This window comes from Ranitomeya variabilis, chromosome 2 (assembly GCF_051348905.1).
Source record: "Ranitomeya variabilis isolate aRanVar5 chromosome 2, aRanVar5.hap1, whole genome shotgun sequence".
Lineage (NCBI taxonomy): Eukaryota > Metazoa > Chordata > Amphibia > Anura > Dendrobatidae > Ranitomeya > Ranitomeya variabilis.
The window spans coordinates 564,895,222-564,909,008 of record NC_135233.1 but is presented as its reverse complement, the minus strand read 5'-3'; the positions used below and the strand labels follow the sequence as shown (position 1 = coordinate 564,909,008).

At 45.9% G+C, this 13,787-nt stretch overlaps 1 protein-coding gene across 2 annotated transcripts in view; it reads left to right on the top strand.

Annotated features, from left to right (window-relative positions):
* Positions 1-13,787, top strand: part of CYLD (CYLD lysine 63 deubiquitinase) — a 77,510-nt gene that overhangs the window by 53,469 nt on the left and 10,254 nt on the right. For both annotated transcript variants that reach the window (XM_077288214.1, XM_077288213.1), the window contains exon 14: positions 960-1,026. In XM_077288214.1, coding sequence (XP_077144329.1) covers positions 960-1,026 — 67 coding nt within the window. The remainder of the gene's footprint in view (positions 1-959; positions 1,027-13,787) is intronic.

The window sequence follows — 13,787 nt, the reverse complement described above, 5'->3', positions numbered from 1 at the left end:
ACTGCTCCTCACCCCTCCACCACCAGGCTTGTCAGCTGGTCTCTATTTGCTTTCACTAAATAGGACATCATGGCCAAATATCTCCACCTTGGCCTCGTCTGTCCAAAGCTCAGTGTTCCACAAGTCTTGTTGTTTGTTCAGATGCAACTTGTCAAAATTTAGCCGTGCTGCCATGTTCTTTTTAGAAAGAAGAGACTTTCTCCAGGCAACACCTTGCCATGAACTTGAATCTTTAATAGTCCTTTAGAGTCTGAGCATTAGCTCTTTAGATTTTTTTTTTCTGAACATTGCACAAGCCTGACTTTGGGTGAGTTTGCTTGGATGTCCACTGTCTTGAATGTTTTCCACTTGTGGATAAGTTTGCTCACTGTAGAATGATGGACTGCAAAGTGTTTGGAAATAGTTTTCTAATCCTTCCCCAACAATTGTTTCTCCAAGTTCTTTTCTGATGTAACACAGAACTGAATGCTCCAGCCCAGCAAACCTTTTTTTCTATAGAGAAGGTGACACTTGCTGAAGAACAGTTAATGTAGGTCATTTGATTAGCCGCACTGGGTTGCTGCTTACTATCTTGATTCCTATGGGGAGTGAAGCAGTAAGGGTGTACTTAATTTTTCACACACTGCTCCTGCATTTTGGCCTAGATTTGGTAAATAATGACATTATGTAGTTAATTCGTCATTTCATCTAAGTTTGTATACCCAATATTAAGGCTTAAGTACTGGATTTTTTTTTGCACTTAGACTTTCTCATGACACTGTGCATGCGTATATATGCAAAATATATATAGAGATAAATTTACATATATTTTCACACATTTTGTAGCTTGTCAGTGAAATCCAGGCTTCATTTGGTGTGAGTTGGCGCCATCTGCTGATTGTGAAGTATAACCGCATCTGCTGTACAATGAAACAGGTTACTGACTAATATTATGTTTTTTTTGTTTTTTTTCTCAACAGATCCAGAAGAATTCCTGAATATATTGTTCCACCACATATTAAGAGTAGATCCCCTATTAAAAATAAGGTAATTCATATGTAATAGAATGTTATTAGAACACAGGAATTAAGCATGAAATACAGAGGAAAAAAAGGGTTTTCATGAAATAGATTTTTTTTTTTAATTCTAAAGTAAGTAATACATATGTGCAATAATAATAATAATAAAATAAATATATGTGTGTGTGTATATATATATATATATAAGATTTTTTTTTTACTTTAAAGGTTTTACCTCCTTTTTAAAAAAAATTTTTTCCTATAAGCTCCATTAGTAGTAAGAAAAACAAAACTGTACTTTACTCACCTTCCCCAGGTCCTGTCACTGCTCTCTGTCTATTGTTATCTTAAGTGTTACCTCATTTCTAGAGCGCGGCAGCCAATTGGTAAGCTCGTGCTTACAATCTTTTAATAGAGCTTGTAAGCGCTAATCTAAAAGTTGGCCAGATGGCACATCTAAAGCGCACAAGCCAACCAACATAAGCGCTCCCCCAGTGCTGCAGAGGCCGAGCACACGGTTTGGGTCAGCGGCTCAGCAATGATACTGGCCCAAACTGTCAATCACCAGGAGTAAAACCAACCCTCCCAGAAAAGGAAGCCAAGAGGCAGGGGAGCAGTGTGCTCCTGATCATAAAACAGCAGACAGGAGATAACCCCCTTTTCTCCTACGCCTCATTGGGGTACACAGGACCATGGGTGTTATGCTGCTGCCACTAGGAGGACACTAAGTAAACACAGAAAGAATAGCTCCTCCCCTGCACTATACACCCTCCTGCAGGCTTTCAGTGAACCAGTTCTTGCTTAGTGTCTGTAGGAGGCACTTGGGTCTGTTTCAGACCCCACCGTTTTTATTTTAATTTTTTTGATTTTTTGTTCTATTTTTTTCATTTAACCCCTTCATGACCCAGCCTATTTTGGCCTTAATGACCTTGCCATTTTTTGCAATTCTGACCAGTGTCCCTTTATGAGGTAATAACTCAGGAACGCTTCAACGGATCCTTGCGGTTCTGAGATTGTTTTTTCGTGACATATTGGGCTTCATGTTAGTGGTAAATTTAGGTCGATAATTTCTGAGTTTATTTGTGAAAAAACCGGAAATTTGGCAAAAATTTTGAAAATTTCGCAATTTTCACATTTTGAATTTTTATTCTGTTAAACCAGAGAGTTATGTGACACAAAATAGTTAATAAATAACGTTTCCCACATGTCTACTTTACATCAGCACAATTTTGGAAATAAATTTTTTTTTTGCTAGGAAGTTATAAGGGTTAAAATTTGACCAGTGATTTCTCATTTTTACAACAAAATTTACAAAACCATTTTTTTTAGGGACCACCTCACATTTGAAGTCAGTTTGAGGGTTCTATATGGCTGAAAATACCCAAAAGTGACACCATTCTAAAAACTGCACCCCTCAAGGTGCTCAAAACCACATTCAAGAAGTTTATTAACCCTTCAGGTGTTTCACAACAGCAGAAGCAACATGGAAGGAAAAAGTGAACATTTAACTTTTTAGTCACAAAAATGATCTTTTAGCAACAATTTTTTTATTTTCCCAAGGGTAAAAGGAGAAACTGGACCACAAAAGTTGTTGTCCAATTTGTCCTGAGTACGTTGATACCTCATATGTGGGGGTAAACCACTGTTTGTGGGCACGGCAGGGCTCGGAAGCGAAGGAGCGCCATTTGACTTTTTCAATGAAAAATTGGCTCCAATCTTTAGCGGACACCATGTCGCGTTTGGAGAGCCCCCGTGTGCCTAAACATTGGAGCTCCCCCACAAGTGACCCCATTTTGGAAACTAGACCCCCCAAGGAACTTATCTAGATGCATAGTGAGCACTTTAATCCCCCAGGTGCTTCACAACTTGATCCGTAAAAATGAAAAAGTACTTTTTTTTCACAAAAAAAATTTTTTAGCCTCAATTTTTTCATTTTCACATGGGCAACAGGATAAAATGGATCCTAAAATTTGTTGGGCAATTTCTCTTGAGTACGCCGATACCTCATATGTGGGGGTAAACCACTGTTTGGGTGCACGGCAAGGCTTGGAAGGGAAGGCGCGCCATTTGACTTTTTCAATGGAAAATTAGCTCCAATCGTTAGTGGACACCATGTTGCGTTCGGAGAGCCCCTGTGTGCCTAAACATTGGAGCTCCCCTACAAGTGACCCCATTTTGGAAACTAGACCCCCCAAGGAACTAATCTAGATGTATAGTGAGCACTTAAAACCCCCAGGTGCTTCACAGAAGTTTATAACGCAGAGCCATGAAAATAAAAAAATATTTTTCTTTCCTCAAAAATGATTTTTAGCCCGGAGTTTTTTATTTTCCCAAGAATAATAGGAGAAATTGGACCCCAAATGTTGTTGTCCAGTTTGTCCTGAGTACGATGATACCCCATATGTGGGGGTAAACCACTGTTTGGGCGCACGGCAGGGCTCGGAAGGGAAGGCACGCCATTTGGCTTTTTGAATGGAAAATTAGCTCCAATCATTAGCGGACACCATGTCGCGTTTGGAGAGCCCCTGTGTGCCTAAACATTGGAGCTCCCACACAAGTGACCCCATTTTGGAAACTAGACCTCCCAAGGAACTAATCTAGATGTGTGGTGAGCACTTTGAACCCTCAAGTGCTTCACAGAAGTTTATAACGCAGAGCCATGAAAATATAAAATTATTTTTCTTTCCTCAAAAGTGATTTTTTAACCCACAATTTTTTATTTTCCCAAGGGTAACAGGAGAAATTGGACCCCAAAAGTTGTTGTGCAGTTTCTCCTGAGTACGCTGATACCCCATATGTGGGGGTAAACCACTGTTTTGGCACACATCGGGGAGCGGAAGGGAAGTAGTGACGTTTTGAAATGCAGACTTTAATGGAATGCTCTGCGGGCGTCACGTTGCGTTTGCAGAGCCCCTGATGTGCCTAAACAGTAGGAACTCCCCACAATTGACCCCACTTTGGAAACTAGACCCCCAAGGGAACTTATCTAGATGTGTGGTGAGCACTTTGAACCCCCAAGTGCTTCACAGAAGTTTATAACGCAGAGACGTGAAAATAAAAAATGTGTTTTCTTTCCTCAAAAATATTTTTTTAGCCCAGAATTTTTTAATTTTCCCAAGGGTAACAGGAAAAATTTGACCCCAAAAGTTGTTGTCCAGTTTCTCCTGAGTACGCTGATACCCCATATGTGGGGGTAAACCACTGTTTGGGCACATGGCGGGGCTCGGAAGGGAAGTAGTGACGGTTTGGAATGCAGACTTTGATGGAATGGTCTGCGGGAATCATGTTATGTTTGCAGAGCCCCTGATGTGCCTAAACAGTAGAAACCCCCCACAAGTGACCCCATTTTGGAAACTAGACCCCCCAAGGAACTTATCTAGATGTGTGGTGAGCACGTTCAACCCCCAAGTGCTTCACAGAAGTTTACAACGCAGAGCCGTGAAAATAAAAAATAATTTTTCTTTCCTCAAAAAAGATGTTTTAGCAAGCAATTGTTTATTTTCACAAGGGTAACAGGAGAAATTGGACCCCAATATTTGTTGCCCAGTTTGTTGTGAGTACGCTGGTACCCCATATGTGGGGGTAAACCACTGTTTGGGCGCACGTCAGGGCTCGGAAGGGAAGTAGTGACATTTGAAATGCAGACTTTGATGGAATGGTCTGCGGGCGTCACGTTGCATTTGCAGAGCCCCTGATGTGCCTAAACAGTAGAAACACCCCACAAGTGACCCCATTTTGGAAACTAGACCCCAAATGGATCTTATCTAGATGTGTGGTGAGCACTTTCAACCCCCAAGTGTTTCACATAAGTTTATAACGTAGAGCCGTGAAAATAAAAAATAATTGTTCTTTCCTCAAAATTATGTTTTAGCAAGTATTTTTTTATTTTTGCAAGGGTAACAGGAGAAATTGGACCCCAATAGTTGTTGCCCAGTTTGTCCTGAGTACGCTGGTATCCCATATGTGGGGGTAAACCACTGTTTGGGCGCACGTCGGGGCTTGGAAGGGAGGGCGCACCATTTGACTTTTTGAACGCAAGATTGGCTGGAATCATTGGTGGCGCCATGTTGCGTTTGGAGACCCCTGATGTGCCTAAACAGTGGAAACCCCTGAATTCTAACTTCAACACTAACCCCAACACACCCCTAACCCTAATCCCAACTGTAGCCATAACCCTAATCACAACCCTAACCCCAACACACCCCTAACCACAACCCTAACCCCAACACACCCGTAACCCTAAATCCAACCCTAATCCTAACCCTAATCCCAACCCTACCCACAACTGTAACCCCAACACAACCCTAACCCTATCCTTAACCCTAACCACAAGCCTAATCTTAACCCTATTTCCAACCCTAGCCCTAATTCCAACCCTAAGGGTACCGTCTCACATAACGATTTACCAACGATCACGACCAGCGATACGACCTGGCCGTGATCGTTGGAAAGTCATTGTGTGGTCGCTGGGGAGCTGTCACACAGACCGCTCTCCAGCGACCAACGATGCCAAGGTCCCGGGTAACCAGGGTAAACATCGGGTTACTAAGCGCAGGGCCGCGCTTAGTAACCCGATGTTTACCGTGGTTACCAGCGTAAAAGTAAAAAAAAAAAACGTACATACTCACATTTTGGTGTCCTTCAGGTCCCTTGCCGTCTGCTTCCCACTCTGACTGAGTGCCGCCGTACAGTGAGAGCAGAGCGCAGCGGTGACGTCACTGCTGTGCTGTGCTCTCACTTTCCGGCCGGCAGACAGTCAGAGCGGGAAGCAGACGGCAAGGGATCTGAAGGACACCGAAATGTGAGTATGTACGTTTTTTTTTTTACTTTTACGCTGGTAACCACGGTAAACATCGAGTTACTAAGCGCGGCCCTGCGCTTAGTAACCCGATGTTTACCCTGGTTACAAGTGAACGCATCGCTGGATAGCTGTCACACACAACGATCCAGCGATGACAGCGGGAGATCCAGCGACGAAAGAAAGTTCCAAACGATCTGCTACGACGTACGATTCTCAGCAGGGTCCCTGATCGCTGCTGCGTGTCAGACACAGCGATATCGTATGGATATCCCTGGAACGTCACAGATCGTACCGTCGTAGCGATCAAAGTGCCACTGTGAGACGGTACCCTAACTCTAATTCCAACCCTAACCCTAAGGCTATGTGCCCACTTTGCGGATTCGTGTGAGATTTTTCCGCACCATTTTTGAAAAATCCGCAGGTAAAAGGCACTGCGTTTTACCTACGGATTTACAGCGGATTTCCAGTGTTTTTTTGTGCGGATTTCACCTGCGGATTCCTATTGAGGAACAGGTGTAAAACGCTACGGAATCCACACAAAATTGACATGCTGCGGAAAATACACAGTGTTTCCGCACGGTATTTTCCGCACCATGGGCACAGCAGATTTGGTTTTCCATAGGTGTACATGGTACTGTAAACCTGATGGAAAACTGCTACGAATTCTCAGCGGCCAATCCGCTGCGGATCCGCGGCCAATCCGCTGCGGATCCGCGGCCGATCCGCTGCGGATCTGCGGCCGATCCGCTGCGGATCCGCGGCAATCCGCTGCGGATTCGCAGCCAAATCCGCACTGTGTGCACATGCCCTAACCCTACCCCTAACCCTAACCCTACCCCTAATTCTAACCCTAATTCTAACCCTAGTTCTAACCCTAACCCTAGCAGAAAAAAAAAAATATATATTTTATTTATTTTTATTATTGTCCCTATGGGGGTGATAAAGGGGGGTCATTTACTTTTTTTTCATTTTGATCACTGCGATAGGCTATATCGCAGTGATCAAAATACTTCTGAAATGAATCTGCCAGCCGGCAGACTCTGCGGGCGCAGTGCGCAGGCGCCCGCCATATTGGAAAATGGCGGCGCCCATGGAGAAGCCGGACGGACATCGGGAGGCCCGGTAAGTATGAAGGGGGGGTGATCGGATCACGGGGGGGGGGGGACCGGAGCACAGGGGGGGGGGACCGGAGCACAGGGAGGGGGCACCGGAGCACGGGGGGAGCGTACAGGAGGACGGAGGAGCGGACAGAACTTATTAGGGGGGCGGACCGCGCACCGGAGCACTGGGGGGCGATCGGTGGGGTGGGGGCAGATTAGGTTTTCCAGCCATGGCCGATGATATTGCAGCATCGGCCATGGCTGGATTGTAATATTTCACCGTTTTTTTGGGTGAAATATTACAAATCGCTCTGATTGGCAGTTTCACTTTCAACAGCCAATCAGAGCGATCGTAGCCACGGGGGGGTGAAGCCACCCCCCCTGGGCTGAAGCACCACTCCCCCTGTCTCTGCAGATCGGGTGAAATCGGAGTTAACCCCTTCACCCGATCTGCAGGGACGCGATCATTCTGTGACACAGCATATGCGTCACAGGTCGGGAAGGCACCGACTTTCATGACGCATACGCTGTGTCACAGGTCGGGAAGGGGTTAACGGAGCGAATGGGGGCGACGGATCCTTTCTAGGCTCCGATCTCCCCCGAACCATCAACAGGCAAGTACGTGAAGCATTCCTCCCGTATCCTTTCCTGCAACGTTGGATGCCAGCCCTGAGCTCACCTTACGGGCGACGGTTCCTTCGCGTTCCGATCTCCCCCCTCCATAGCAGGCGACCACATGGAGTAGCCCTCCATCTACCTCTCCTGGAGCCAGGTGCATAGCCGGACATGATATATATGGCGTCCGTGCAGCCAGGGCCGGCTCCAGGTTTTTGAGGGCCCCGGGCGAAAGAGTCTCAGTGGGCCCCCCCTTTAACACATACCACGATTCATGATGCCCAGATACAGCAGAGAAATATAGCTATAGTACAATGCCAGATTTCACTTCTTACATGAGTGATAGCTATTGAAAATTCTGGAGTGTGTGTGTATATATATATATATATATATATATATATATATATATATATATATATATATATATATATATATATATATATATATATATATATATATATATATATATATATATATATATATATATATATACAGGACACAAGGAGCGGTACTGTGCAGTGTATATATACAGGGGAGTGATGGTAATGTGCACGGTATATATACAGGGGCGTGATTGTACTGTGCAGTGTACATATTACAGGGGAGTGATGGTACTGTGCAGTGTATATATACAGGGGAGTGATGGTACTGTGCAGTGTATATATACAGGGGAGTGATGGTACTGTGCAGTGTATATATACAGGGGAGTGATGGTACTGTGCAGTGTATATATACAGGGGAGTGATGGTACTGTGCAGTGTATATATACAGGGGAGTGATGGTACTGTGCAGTGTATATATACAGGACAGGAGGAGCGGTACTGTGCAGTGTATATATACAGGACAGGAGGAGCGGTAATGTGCAGTGTATATATACAGGGCAGTGATTGTACTGTGCAGTGTATATATACAGGGCAGTGATTGTACTGTGCAGTGTATATATACAGGGCAGTGATGGTATTGTGCAGTGTATATATACAGGACACGAGGAGCGGTACTGTGCAGTGTATATATACAAGGCAGTGATGGTACTGTGCAGTGTATATACAGGGCAGTGATGGTACTGTGCAGTGTATATATACAGGGCAGTGATGGTACTGTGCAGTGTATATATACAGGGCAGTGATGGTACTGTGGCTGTGCAGTGTATATATACAGGGCAGTGATGGTACTGTGCAGTGTATATATACAGAGCAGTGATGGTACTGTGCAGTGTATATATACAGGGGCAGTGATGGTACTGTGCAGTGTATATATACAGGGGCAGTGATGGTACTGTGCAGTGTATATATACAGGGCAGTGATGGTACTGTGGCTGTGCAGTGTATATATACAGGACACGAGGAGCGGTACTGTGCAGTGTATATATACAGGGGAGTGATGGTACTGTGCAGTGTATATATACAGGGCAGTGATGGTACTGTGCAGTGTATCTATACAGGGCAGTGATGGTACTGTGGCTGTGCAGTGTATATATACAGGGCAGTGATGGTACTGTGCAGTGTATATATACAGGGCAGTGATGGTACTGTGCAGTGTATATATATTTCAACAGCCGCACAGCCCAGGCCCCCAGCACCTGTCCTGTATATATATTATATATACTGTCATACAGGCTGTATAGATACAGTATATACATATACAGGACAGGTGCTGGGGGCCTGGGCGGCTGCTGAAGTATATAATATACAGTATATCAGCTGTGGCCGTCCCAGGTCACCCAGACTGTCAGAATACAGCGATACATCGCACTCACTCAGGGCGGGTAGCAGCTCCTCCAGAATCTGCAGTTGCCTGAATCTGAAAAGTTCAGCAGTCAGTGAGTGAGTGCAGCCAGCGAGGGGCGGGCGGGAGAGCAGAGCAGGAGAACGTGCTCTCTCCGCCCACAAACAGTGTCACGCTGGCTGCCTTCTTAACCCCTATGTGCCTGGCCCTGCACTGACAGTGAGAAGATACTTGTGCCAGCACAAATTGAACGGCCAGATGGATCTCTGACAGCGTGAGTGGGCCCCCCCGTCTCACCAGGGCCCCGGCACTTGCCCGGGTGCGCCGGGTGCTGACGCCGGCCCTGCGTGCAGCCCCCCACTGCATCGCCACTGATATAGCGGATGACGCATGGCGGCAGAAGCTCTCCACCCCCTCCCTGACTATGGCGACGGTGGATTGAGCACCGGCCCACCGCATCTACCGTGAGTACACTGCGGGGGCCGAGGCGCTGGGGGGTCCTGGTCCCCGGGGTATGGGAGGTCCGCACCTTAAGCCTGTGTCCGTGGGTGGTCCTTAGTGCGGCAACCCCACGAAGGAGTGCAGCTAATGATGGCGCTAATAGCGGTCGCGGCGCTGCAGGCCGCAACTGCAGAGAGAAGAAAAAAAAAATTCCCTCAATACAGGCCGGAGTTTTGGCCACGCCCACCGGCAGTTAGCCCCGCCCACTTTTCCTGGCGCTTCTCGTTCCCTGTGATGAGCTCCCACTTCTTGGTCTCGGCGGCCATCTTGGGACACCCACAACCCTGATGCTGCAGCACTGCTCCAGCGTTTCCTATCACAGCCCTCAGGACTAGCATTTTTCTCTGCCTACACTGCGGACCTGCCCTGGGGACTCAAGACACAGGACCTGGGTAAGCTGCAGACACATAGCTTAACCCTTCCCCTGCTAGTAAGCGCTTTCCTCCAGGCTTTACTGTGTCTCAACCAAAGCCTCACAAAATGTCTGGGAAAACCCACACTGTATTTTTCGCTGCATGTACCTCTTGTAAGGTATCATTACCCCGGGGTCACAATACTGCATTATGCACAGCTTGTGAACCGGTGACGGCTCAGGAACCACCTGTTGCTGATATTGAACCCAGTGAGCCTAGTCCCCCTGAGTGGGCTACCTCCTTTACCCGGTCTATGGCATCCCTGGCAAAAGCGTTAGACTCGTTCCGAGACCCTTCCTCTAACCAGGGCACTAATACGGACGACGCTTCCGATGATCAGAACCCCTCGTACTCCAGGGGTCGTACCTTGCCAAGGAGTTCTCACTCCTCCAGGAAAAGGACTCATGCCATATCCCCAGACCATCAACGGTTTTCGGGTTCTGAGAGCTCCATTTCTCGCTCCCCTTCCATTGGGGCTAGTAGAGAACCTGTTTCAGAGGACGATTCTAATACGTCCCTAGATCAGGAATTTCATCACGATCAGGAGACTCTCGACTCTCTAATTGAGTCAGTGAATAAGGCTTTGAGACTTGAGGAGGAACCCTTATCTAAAACGGATCATGCCATGTCCTTTAAGAGGACCAAACGAGCTCACAGAGTGTTCGCCACTCATCCCGAGTTTAAGCAAATTGTTGAATCTCACAGGATCCGTCCAGATAAACGATTCACAGGGCAGAAGCCTATGGAGTCCAAATATCCCTTTGCCCAGGATCTAAGAAAAGATTGGTCACAATCTCCCACAGTAGATCCTCCGGTTTCGCGCCTGGCTACCAAATCTGTTTTACCAAATCTGTTTTATCCTCCTCGGAGGGCGCCTCTATCAAAAATCCAACCGATCGTCAGATCGACAATATGGCGCGTTCAGCCTTTGAAGCCTCAGCAGCCGCACTCTTTCCATCTTTTGCCGCTACGTGGGTGGCTAAGGCTATGACCCACTGGGCTGAGGTCTTGTCTTCAGCAGTACTGGATACCAGTCTTCCGCCCGAGATAGCAGACCTCGCTACTCAGATAGCCAGAGCTGGAGATTTTGTAGTGACCGCGTCCCTGGATGCCGCTGACTGCGCTTCTCAAGCAGCAGCAAATGCCATCACCATCCGGAGGTCCTTATGGCTCAGGGACTGGCGTGCGGATTCGACTTCCAAAAAGTCATTGACATCTCTCCCATATCAGGGCGGTCGCCTTTTTGGCGAAAAGCTCGACCAGTTAATTTCTGACGCTACTGGAGGGAAGAGTAAATTTCTTCCACAACAGAGACCCTCTCGGCCCTTTCGGAACCTGCAACCACAGGCTCGTTCCCGATTTTTTTAAATTTTTTTTCATTACAACTCAAACTGGTCCTCTACTTCCACATCTCCCGGTTCCGGCCGGGCACAACGTGGAGACAGAGGTTCACAGGCCTCTTTTAAGCCTTTCCCTTCATGGAGAGGCAGGCCAAAGCAGCCGGGATCCAGAGGCGCCAGAACGGGCAGACCTTCCACACAATGACTCCCTGCGGTATCTGGGGGACACCCTCAAAGTACATAGTTACATAGTTACATAGTTATTAAGGTTGAAGGAAGACTGTAAGTCCATCTAGTTCAACCCATAGCCTAACCTAACATGCCCTAACATGTTGATCCAGGGGAAGGCAAAAAAACCCCATGTGGCAAAGAGTAACTCCACCATGGGGAAAAAAATTCCTTCCCGACTCCACATACGGCAATCAGACTAGTTCCCTGGATCAACGCCTTATCAAGGAATCTAGTGTATATACCCTGTAACATTATACTTTTCCAGAAAGGTATCCAGTCCCCTCTTAAATTTAATTAATGAATCACTCATTACAACATCATACGGCAGAGAGTTCCATAGTCTCACTGCTCTTACAGTAAAGAATCCGCATCTGTTATTATGCTTAAACCTTCTTTCCTCCAGACGTAGAGGATGCCCCCTTGTCCCTGTCTCAGGTCTATGATTAAAAAGATCATCAGAAAGGTCTTTGTACTGTCCCCTCATAAGATCACCCCTTAGTCTTCGTTTTTCCAAACTAAATAGCCCCAAGTGTAATAACCTATCTTGGTATTGCAGACCCCTCAGTCCTCTAATAACCTTGGTCGCTCTTCTCTGCACCCGCTCCAGTTCAGCTATGTCTTTCTTATACACCGGAGACCAGAACTGTGCACAGTATTCTAAGTGTGGTCGAACTAGTGACTTGTATAGAGGTAAAATTATGTTCTCCTCATGAGCATCTATGCCTCTTTTAATACATCCCATTATTTTATTTGCCTTTGTAGCAGCTGCCTGACACTGGCCACTGAATATGAGTTTGTCATCCACCCATACACCCAGGTCTTTTTCATTGACGGTTTTGCCCAGAGTTTTAGAATTAAGCACATAGTTATACATCTTATTACTTCTACCCAAGTGCATGACCTTACATTTATCCCCATTAAAGCTCATTTGCCATTTATCAGCCCAAGCTTCTAGTTTACATAAATCATCCTGTAATATAAAATTGTCCTCCCCTGTATTGATTACCCTGCAGAGTTTAGTGTCATCTGCAAATATTGAAATTCTACTCTGAATGCCCCCTACAAGGTCATTAATAAATATGTTAAAAAGAAGAGGGCCCAATACTGACCCCTGTGGTACCCCACTGCTAACCGTGACCCAGTCCGAGTGTGCTCCATTAATAACCACCCTTTGTTTCCTATCCCTGAGCCAGCTCTCAACCCACTTACACATATTTTCCCCTATCCCCATTACTCTCATTTTATGTAACAACCTTTTGTGTGGCACCGTATCAAAAGCTTTGGAAAAGTCCATATATACTACGTCCACTGGGTTCCCTTGGTCCAGTCCGGAACTTACCTCTTCATAGAAGCTGATCAAATTAGTCTGACATGAACGGTCCCTAGTAAACCCGTGCTGATACTGGGTCATGAGGTTATTCCTCTTCAGATACTCCAGCATAGCATCCCTTAGAATGCCCTCCAGGATTTTACCCACAGTAGAGGTTAAACTTACTGGCCTATAATTTCCGAGTTCAGTTTTTGCCCCTTTTTTGAATATTGGCACCACATTTGCTATACGCCAGTCCTGTGGTACAGACCCTGTTATTATGGAGTCTTTAAAGATTAAAAATAATGGTCTATCAATGACTGTACTTAGTTCCTGCAGTACTCGGGGGTGTATCCCATCCGGGCCCGGAGATTTGTCAATTTTAGTTATTTTTAGACGCCGCTGTACTTCCTGCTGGGTTAAGCAGGTGACATTTAATGGGGAATTATTATCACTAGTCATATTGGCTGCCATGGGATTTTCTTTTGTAAATACTGATGAAAAAAAGTCATTTAGCATATTAGCTTTTTCCTCATCCTCATCCACCATTTCACCCAGACTATTTTTAAGGGGGCCAACACTGTCATTTTTTAGTTTCTTACTATTTATATAGTTAAAGAATATTTTGGGATTATTTTTACTCTCTCTGGCAATGAGTCTCTCTGTCTCAATCTTTGCTGCCTTGATTTGCTTTTTACAGAATGTATTTAATTTTCTGTATTTATTTAATGCCTCCTCACTACCTACTTCCTTT